Source organism: Carlito syrichta, unplaced genomic scaffold, assembly GCF_000164805.1.
Source record: "Carlito syrichta isolate Samal-C Ts95f unplaced genomic scaffold, Tarsius_syrichta-2.0.1 Scaffold306592, whole genome shotgun sequence".
In the NCBI taxonomy this organism is placed as follows: domain Eukaryota; kingdom Metazoa; phylum Chordata; class Mammalia; order Primates; family Tarsiidae; genus Carlito; species Carlito syrichta.
The window spans coordinates 791,420-801,841 of NW_007250688.1; the positions used below are offsets into that span (position 1 = coordinate 791,420).

General features: G+C 39.6%; 1 protein-coding gene across 1 annotated transcript in view; it reads left to right on the top strand.

Moving 5' to 3' along the window:
* SNAP91 (synaptosome associated protein 91) overlaps positions 1 to 6,898 on the top strand; it is a 160,743-nt gene extending 153,845 nt beyond the window's left edge. Inside the window, exons 27-28 of the mRNA XM_021715053.1 lie at positions 3,487 to 3,589; positions 5,496 to 6,898. Coding sequence (XP_021570728.1) covers positions 3,487 to 3,579 — 93 coding nt within the window. The 3' untranslated portion in view covers positions 3,580 to 3,589; positions 5,496 to 6,898. The remainder of the gene's footprint in view (positions 1 to 3,486; positions 3,590 to 5,495) is intronic.
* Positions 6,899 to 10,422: the final 3,524 nt, after the last annotated feature.

Below are 10,422 nucleotides of genomic sequence, written 5' to 3' on the forward strand. Positions count from 1 at the left end.
CCCCTCCCTCCCTTCCCGAGCAGCGTCCAGCGTCTGCCGATCCCACCCTGGTGCTCGTGTGGCCAGTGATCAGAGCCCGCTTACGAGTGAGAACATGCCATATTCCGTTCTTTGTTTCTGTGGTGGTTCCCGTAGGCCAGTTTCTTAAGCATCCACAAAGCAGCGACATTAACTAGTAAGTGTAAAACCGGCATGTGGCCAACTGTTTGCAAAGCATTTTTACCTAATGCACTCCTTATACCTGTTGCTTCAGAAGAAGTAAAGGGAGCACAGAAGACAGATTCACAGTAGTGGGAGATTTGGAGAAAAATGATAGAAATAACTGGCTGTCCAAAGGTCCCTCCATTCTTTTCCTGCTTAATTCAGAATTGTCCCAAAGAACCACCAGACATTCAGGACATCCAAGGCATATGTTCCAGCAGAATGAGTGCTTCTGATCCATAGTTTTATTACGTGTTCCCAGAGCTAGCCAAAAAGGTTAGTAGTGCAGGCCTCCAGACTGCCAAGTCTGTCCACACCTTGTGACACTACCTGCAGTAAGTTTGCCAAACTGCAAAGTCTGTGGGAACAGTCCCCATAACAGTCACCTCACTGAAGACACCAGGCACAAGTTTGGGAGTCCTCAGGGCCACCCCCACACAGACCAACTGGCTACCAACTTGAGGTTTTCCGTGGTCACCCTCGAGTGAGACAATTCCCTAGAATGACTCACAGAACTCAGGAAAGTGCTACACTTGTGATTAGTCTTCTTGTAGTGAAGGGATACAAATGAGATCCAGCTGTAGGAAGAGACACAGAGGTGTCATCTGGGAAAGTTCCAAGCCTGAAGCTTCTTTGTCCTCAGGGATCGGTTCTCTGCCTGGCATCAACGTGTGTCAATATACACACAGTGCTGCCAACCCAGGAAGCTCACTCAAGCCACAGTGTCCAGCGTATTGAGGCTTCATTATGCAGGAATGAGCAGCTGAATTAATGCCCACTTGGTTGACCTCAGTGTCCCATCCTCCTCTCTCCCAGGAGATGCCAAGCGGTATCATGTGACCCAAGACCCAACCCTTTAATAGTATGGTGGGTCCTTCTGGCATGGCCAGCCTCCACTCTGAGTCACCTCAATAGCACAAACTGTCCGAGGTAGTTCTAAGAACCCACCATGACCAAAAAAACTTTCCTATCACTTGGGAAATTATAGGGGTTTAGAGGTGACCTACAAAGATTCTGGACAAAGGGAAAACCTCTCTTTAGGTGAGGCCAGTTCCATAATTTACAGTGTGTTAGAATAGTTACACTTAGGAAAATGCCAAAATATTTGCCCTTTATTGAACTGTTTTGCTGCCAGTAGTGCTGGTCACGCTGATGAGTCACCCTTGCTTGAGTCCTCTTAAGTTTTCTGGTATGTGTAGAAGCAGAGAGAAATTGACTTGGGTGAAGCCAGAGCAGCAAGTTATAGTTTTAGTAGCAGCCTGTTTTCTGTACTAAACCAAATAGTTCAAAGCTATTTTAATGGTGTCAGTAAAGGGTTTCACGCCTTTCATGTTTTTAACCCACCAAGTGGACATGTGTGTCGTCTTACACCTACTGCGAACTCTCTGCCTAGAATCCCTCTCGCTTCCTCAATCCATCTCTCAAACCATCCTTCTGCTGTTCCCAGTGTTCACTTTCGTCTCTTTTACTTCAGCCCCTCAAAAGCTGGGGAGGGGACCCAGAGAAAGAGTGATGGGTGTGGAAAGAAATGTGGAAGGCGCCAGGCGCTATCCTTCATGGCCAGAAGGAATTTTCTAGTCTGCTTGAAGACTAATGAACTCTGCCTAGAGTTGTTTTGGGGAAGAGTAAGGGAGGTTTAGGAGATCTCATTTATCATGAATGTTTCCTTGATGGTTGAAGAGATCCGTGATGATTTACCCCCTTTCTGGAAAAAAAGAAAGATGTTTCTGTTATTATGTATCTAAAACAATGTGTTTCTTTTTCAACTTTGTTGTAGTTGGTGTACTGAAAGTTTTAGAAATAAATTAATACAACTTTATTAAGGCAGTTGTTTTTCTTGCACAATACCATTGTTAGCAATAATTTATTTACTTAATTTGAAAATGAAAAATAGTTGATATGATGAAAACTCATTGTTTTAGTCAGTAGTTTAATCTATAGTAAACCAGGGAATGGTATGCCATATTTATACAATTTTTATTTCCTATATCAGAGAAGAAGCATAATTATACCAGAGAATAAAATTAGCATGAGTTTGTAGCTTTAGAAAACAAAACAATTTTTCATCATTAATGCCTAGACTGTCCCACTGTTCTTTACGTGGTTGGTACCATGATGTTGTCATTTCTCAGTTATTATTTCTAGACCACCCACCAAACCGTTGAGTTTCTTATCCTCTAATCAACTTCAAGCCTTACATTTACTTCCCATGATATTTCTATGAAGCATATTCCAGTTTTCAACATGGAAATTCAACTGATAGATAATATAATCAGTCAGTAGTTTCTGGACATAGGAACAAATTGCAATATCCATCCTTCTGGAACTGTGTTTACTGAACCAGCAAAAACTTACATCCTGGCTGCACTGCCCCATCACGTTACCACAAGCATAGGAGAGTGATTGGACACAAAGCATTAGGTGTCAGCTATTATTCCATACAGTCTACCTGAGATTTTTGTTGTATCCTAACCTTTCTGTAAAAGCCTGCTCTCAGAAATTATGTTTGTCAAGCAATGAAAATATAATTTAGGTATTGGTTAAACAAAAATCAGGTACATCGATTCTGTTACTTTTACAACAAGTTCAGTACAATTCTTTTCCTATGGTATTTAGCAATTAGTTTGAGCCTCCTTTGAGAGCTGGATAGGTTATATTGGAATTTAGTGACAGTCACTGCTAGGAAACTGGTCATGTGAAATAAACAGAGCCCCAAACTTGGCTTGTTTTCACTTACAGTCACTTTACGAAATCTTGGTATATTTAGCTAATAATTGTAAGTAATTTCTTAAGTGACTTTCTGAAAACTGTTTCCGTTCCATTTTTCCTTCAAACTTACTCTCACTGTAAGAAAAGTCATTTAAATCGCTTTATTTGTTTAGAGGTACTAATGACTCAAAGGAAAAATGCTTTGTGTAGAGAAATCACTTGTTTTTGTTTTTTGTGTATTTGTTTTGCTGTGTATTCATGATGTTCTCTTTGTGACTTAGTTTTTCACATCTTCCCTATTCATCTCCATATGGTTCTACCAGAGTCCCCAAATTTTACTCTGCATAGATCTGATGTCAGAGAATTTGAAGAAAGCCAGATATCAGTTGAAGTGTACTTTGCCAATCCCAAATTAAATACAACGCTGTGACTAAGTAGAACAAAGTAGGCTTTGCGAGCCTTTAACCATCTAACCTTCTGTGTGTTTGTTTTCTGCGGTACATGTTCTGCCTGATGCTGATCTACCTCTCTGTTGCTTTCTGTTTCTGCTTTTGGGGCTGGCTTTTTCCCCACTAGCTCTCTCCAAGCCCTACACCTGCCACTCAGAGTCCCAAGAAACCTCCAGCAAAGGACCCGTTAGCGGATCTTAACATCAAGGATTTCTTGTAAACAATTTAAGGTATCTTGATACTGAGCTTTTCCTGCGGGCTTGTAGTAATGGGCTATAGCATGCTTAGCTATTTCAGCTATATTTGTTGTTTCTGTGGTTTGAACAGCTGTATATTACTATTAAATAGTAATCATTTGAATGTTGATATCAATAATTTGAATGTAATATCAACTTTTAAAAATATTAAAAACTATCTTTATCAATGAATTTTTTAAAAAATCTTAACATATAATACTAGGAGGGGAATAAACATCCAAGTTGCCCTTATCCTGAATAGCACAAAAATAGCACAAATTGTCCTTATCCTGAATAGCACTGATAAAGAAAAAGTTACCCAAGTTCTTTGGTAAATTAGAAGATCACCACTTACTTACATGATTGATTGGAACTTATAGGAAGCTAACATTTATAATATTGCATTCAGAAATCATCTAAGAATACACTTGACTGCATAATTGCTATTTTATTTTGTTTATTCTTTTTTTGCCTCATAAAATAAAGCTTGGAGTGTTACCCTTTTGCATTTCTGCATTCAAGCAGAATCTAAATTTCTAACACCTTAGTTCTAAGTTTCATATACTTTACGAAATGATTAGCGATAAGCACATGGAAGGAAACTGATGAAAGAAAAGTGCCTATGACTGACCCTGGAATGTAGCGCAGTGGGGCAGTTCTCGGCATACTCGCCCAACAGAACGGCTTTCCCAGTACTTTTCAGTCCTCTTCGCCGTCAGTAACTTCTCTGACCTTCTCAGTCGGTCACTTCCCACGAGATAAACTAGCCGCGTATTTTTTGTCTCTGTTTCACAGCTAGGAGAACTGATCCTTGGGCATTAAGTGATCTGCCCAGGGTCTCACAGGAAGAAGAGTAAGAGGGTCAACATTCTGGGGCCACTCTCCAGTGCTGGCTTTAGTATACATCTAGTGTGTGTCTTTACTTAAAACTTTCCCTAATGCCTCTAAGTTTTTGTGTGAATGCCTGCTCTATTTTTTTCTTATGCAAGATTAATAGCCTGTCGTTTTAAGTCCTTAACATCACAGTCACGTAGTTTCTCCTCGTGCCCAACTTCTCTATGCCACTTGGTGTTGACTAACGTAGGCGCGAGCAGGACAACGAGCACTGACTGCAATTTCCGGAGTGACCAACGAAACGCATACAGCAGCCTTTTGCCCATCTTTTATTTAGTAAATATTGCTCTTATCCTGTGCCAGTAACTTTAATAAGTACAGGAGACACAGATGCTTAAGACAGTCCTCGCCTTAGAAAGAGAGAGAGACAGCGACAGTGGGACTGTTTTATGAAGATGTATCTACGTGACTAAGTCCTAAGACCCCAGGAAAGGTTTCCGGCAGAAGTAATTGGTAAAGCAGGAGCCAAGGAGATGAGTGGACAGTGTCTGAGAAAAGACATTGAGTCACCAGGGAGACCTCCCTTCTCTTATGTCACTGTTTCAGCTCTTTAATAAGTTACTCTTGAACACCATAACTGAATAGAAGAAAAAATAATGGAAGTCACTGCCATGCCCCCTTTTTTTGGCTGCCCTTTTTTAGAGATTAGCTGCTCTTAATGGATACTGAATGATTTGCTTCTAAGATTTCTAATAAGTATCTAAATTTCACATTTTTTTGTCTAGTTTTTATCTAAAATGAACTTTTTATCTAAAAATAATAACTTATCTAAATTAGTATCTAAAAGGAAACGATTCATGGAAAATTTTTTTAAATTTCTGGCTGAAATTTTAAGCTTGTTTTAAAGAATGGTGAAAAGTATATAAATGTGAATGTGTTAATACAGAGACCTTTTGTATAAAAGTTGTTTGTAGTAAGTATGAAGTAAAATTGCAAGGGAGGTTAACCTTCAAGGAATAGGTTATGGTCTTGCCTTCTAACTCTAATTTTCTTATTTTCTTTGCAGCTGCAATTTTTGTGACTGAATAGAAAAAAAAATGAGTTTGGAAACTTCAAATAAGATCAATGCTCAGAGTTTCAAAGTGAGCCACCAGTACCAAACCCAGCGCTTACTCATAACTTCTCTTCCAAAATGTGTAGCACAGCTGTGAACGTGAACATTAGGAATGTGTACTACTTAGCTGTTATCCCTACTCTCGAAATTGTAGTGTATTTGGGTTCTTTGTGTGCTGTACGGTGTAAGCAACGAACGGATGTTTCTGACGCCTTTAGTGCTTTTCCGGACCTTGCCCCTGGACAGATGACACCGCTATTGTGTGGTGAGCCATTTGGAAAGATGTGTCTGTGTTTTTGAAGGTTTCAGTGTCCATGCAACTTTTGGACAAACCCTACACTCTCCCCCTAAATTCTCTTTTCTTCGGTATCTCTGTTACAAGCATAGTGTGATAATATCAGATAGTAAGGAAAACGCTCTTAAATAGACAAAACTTTTTTCGGTGTGGATTACATTTTTCCAAACACAAGAACTTCAGCTGTTGTGAGAAATGTTTATTTTTGTGGCACTGTATATGTTAAGAAATTTTATTTTAAAAAATGTAAAAGTTAACATCCATAATAAATACTTCTCCTTGAAGCTACCTTATCAAGAATGAGGAACCATATGAGAAGAATTCCTGATTATCACTGCTATATTAAAATATATATTTTAATTATATTTGACAGGTTTTGCCTCTGAATTGACCTATTTATTCATTCTTGATTCAATGTACTGAAAAGTGAAAGGTCCGTTTCTATCATATCTGTGAAGATGCGATTAGAGATGTACTATTCAAGTGATTCTGAAGGCACCCCAAGGTATAACTGTAATTTAAAGATGACTGCAGATATTTTTACTTTACTGTGGGTTTTATGTACATCTGTTGATTTGGTATTTCTTTGTGTGTTCTGTAGACTAGTGTTCTTCCATCCTTCAATTGAGCTCAAAGTAGGTTTTGTTGTGCCATTGTGATTAGGATTTAAACTAATTCAGAGAATTGTATCTTTTACTGTACATACTGTATCCTTTAATTTTTAGTTTGTTGTTATACTGTCTGTGCTGATGGCTTGGCTTAAGATTTTGATGCATAAATGAGGTCACTGTTGATCAGTGTTGCTAGTGGCTTGGCAGCTCTTCGTAAAAGCATATTGGGTTGGAAAGGTGTTTGCCTACTTTTCAAATTATTTAATAGATGTATGGTACCATTTAAAAGTGGTTGTATCTGAATTTACTGTGGGGATAACATACACTGTAATGGGGAAAAATTACCTAAAACCAATTTCAAAATGGCTTTCTTTGTATTTCGATTTAAAAACCCAGTGCATGTACGCCCTCTGAGATGCAATAAACACCTTGAACAAAGAAAACGCAAACATGACCTTTCTCTCTTTGATTACTTTTTAGGGAAAGGGTCTGTTTCAAATGACACACATGGCATGCATAAAATATTGAAGATGTTAAAGTGCCAATATGGCTTTGATTATTTGACCGAAAAATTAAAAGCAAGGAAAAGAAGAACAATTTTAACAAGTTTTCATTAAGCTCAGGACTCCGTGGCTGCTGCCAAATGAATTGAAATTTCATATTTCAAAATATATAATGTATTTGGAGGATGAACTTTCTTTTTAAAATATGCAGTTAAAGTCCTGGGCCGGATGCAGTGGTGCATGCCTGTCATCCCAGCACTTTGGGAGGCCGAGGCAGGAGGACTGCTTGAGGTCAGGAGTTCAAGACCAGCCTGGACAACAGAGTGAGACCCTGTCTCTACCAAAAACATACATAAATAGAATCATAGATCATTTTTATGAGAATTCTCCTTGGATATTAAGGATAATATGACTTTAGGTTATCGTTTACTCACATATTTGCACATATATATATAGTCTCACACAAAATCTAGATTAGTGAGTTGATGCCTACAACTAGATGGCTATTTCTCAAAAAGTAGTGCAATCTCAAAGTATTTCTCTAGTAAGACATAGTCTTATTTTCCTTTTAAAACTTTATTTTTGTTTTAAAACTGTATTTCCTTAGTTTAAATACCGTATTTCTCAGATTTGTATCTTGAGAACTAACTTTCAGAAGTTATATCTGATTATGTGATATGTGTTTTATAGATCACACTTTGGTCATATATTACTTTATGGGCAAACTGTCATAAAAATGTTTAAAACTAAATAATTTTAAGTTTGATATTGCATTGTTTTTTAATAAGCTTTTTTCCTTCATTAAATGGCCCATATAGTATAAAGTTTTAACAAGTGAAACCACAAAGAGCATTTTTTAAAATTTAATTTTATCTTTTGAGTTGGGGTCTCACTCTGCCACCCAGGCTGGAGTGCAATGGCACGATCACAGCTCACTACAGCCTCGAACTCCTGGGTTCAAGTGATCCTCCCGCCTCAGCCTCCCCAGTAGCTGGGACTACAGGTACATGCCACCACACGCAGCTAAATTTTTTGTAGAGACAAGTTCTTGCTATGTTGCTGAGGCTGGTCTCAAACTTCTCAGCTCAAGTGATTCTCCCGCCTCAGCCTCCCAAAGTTATGGGATTACAGATGTGAGCCATCACACCCAGCCTGGAAGATGATATTGAAGGTAAAAATACCCAGAGTGAACATAGCAATGTGGTGCAGGGTGCAGGTGGCAGCCATTAGGGATGGAGGAGGGAGATAATTTTGAGCCAAGCCTATGGCTGCAAAAGACTATAGCCTGGAGCAGCACCCAGGCCTGCAGACAGCAGCTTCACAAAGGGTCAGTGGCTAGAAGGGTTCCTTTCTAATACAAAGACAAGGAGACAACACCCAACATCCTTGTGGCTCATCTGTCTCTTTCAGTGGAGGGAACATCTTTGGGGTGAGTTCACTAACTTTGTAGCTTGTAATTGTATCTGTAAAACCAGAAGTTAAATCTTGCGGCCTAAAAGCCTTATAAATATGCCCCAAGAAAAGTTGGAGTTACTTTGTAAATCATCTGTATTTCAGATCATGTATGTTTTGGCACTCTATTGAGAAACAGGAGACGGAGTTGTGACCATGTATATCATATTTCAGATGTTAATTTAGGGCCAGAGCTTTTGAAAACCTCTAACATCTTGGGGATGGGGAGGGCAGAAAATTATAGATTCAAAGCTAAATTAAAAGGAGTATTTTGTTTAGAACAGAAAAACAAAGGTATAGTTGCCATTTGATTGACTTTCAAAGATAGTTATATGACGTACGGGTTATGTGTTAGTTAATGGCTTAGTTCACTGGTTATGTGTTAGTCAGTGAGTTAGTTCACTATAGGACCACATAATTTTTTCTTATTTAACTTCCTTGTCATTGCTTTCTCTATGTATGAGTAGTATCGACCTTATTGATAAACATGCTACAATATTTTTTAACATACATGGCTAAGAGTGAACTGATTATTTTTTCCCTCAAGCCTACTCTTTCTGTCTTGGTTGGTGGTCTCACTATCTACCTAGTCTCCAAGCCAGAAGTTTGAGTGATATGACAGCCCCAACTCTTCCCTCCTGTGTTCAGTGGCCACTAAGTATCGTAGCCATTCTGCTCTGAGAATGTCTCACCAGGTGTCCTTTCCCGCCTTATCCAGCCATTTCCATCACAGCAGCCCAGCAGACTCTCATTGGGCTTTTTGCCTCCGGTATAATCCCCACCCAAACCCACCCCAGTCCAGCCTAAATGGTGCTACCAGAGGTTTTCTTCTCAAAATTCCCATTGAATCATATTTCTCTGACTTGAAAACCTGCGTCAATTCCTGGTCATCTAAAGGTTGGAGTGAAAAACATGGAACCAACCATGCTGCCCATCGAAACTGGACTGGATTTTTAAAAAATGTGGTGCATATCCACGATGGAATATTGCACAGCCATAAAGAAGAACAAAACTGTGGACTTCGCAGCAATTTGGATGAATTTAGAGTCTATCATACTCAGTGACCTATCACAGAAACAAAGAACTGAGTACCACACGTTCTTACTCATAAGCGGACTCTGAACATTTCCCATAATACACTAGGAAAGGGATTGGCAGTGGCGGGAAACGGCCAGGGGAGGGAGGAGAGGGCACACCGCATTCGTAAGGGTACAAGGCAACATGGGGACCAAGGGGAGGCCCAAATTTACCTGTACGGTGACCGCTTGTGTGCCAAATCCGGAATTGCACCCCATGTCTTCAAAATGAATAAGGAAAGGTTATAGTGCGGCACTCGAGCACACGGTTCAAGGCCTTCCATGACCTGGTCCGAGTCCGGCTTGGAAGCCGCATTTCTTGCCACTCACCACCACAGTGGCAAGCTCAAAATACTGTCTCCTGAACACACTGGCATTATGATGTAGTAGTTTCCACCAAAAACCAAGCCTTAATTTGGGGATGTGTGCAGAAAAGAGACGCCACTGTATGTGGGCCAACAGCTGCCCGTCTGCAGCCGTGAGGTTGCCCCAGGACATCTGCTCATGAAGCCACGTCAGTCACGTGCCAGCCTGTGTGAAGTGGCACCAGTGGGCATTTGGCGGGTACGACAGTGTCGCTTATTTTCCAGGCCACAAAGAAAGCCTCTTAAAGTAAATGTTCCAAGTGTAGTGGCAGATACTAAATTCAGTCCTGTCTGTCTCAAAAATAACATGCTTTTATGTTAAGGCAGTTGCTTGATAAAGTGGTACTTTTGTTTGGCAGTAGAATCTTAGCATTTGGAACAACCTGATTTTTAAAAGAAAAAAATTAAAGGAACATTTTTGCAGGTATTTGAGAGGAGAAAAAAATTAATTTAAAAGTTGTGTCTTCTCAGGCTGTTAGTGGCAAATTTTTCTCACACTTGATCTATTTTAAGTAGGCTTAAGGGGGGGAAATCATACAGGCTATTAGATCTTCTCTCTAGTGTGTACTAGTATGGT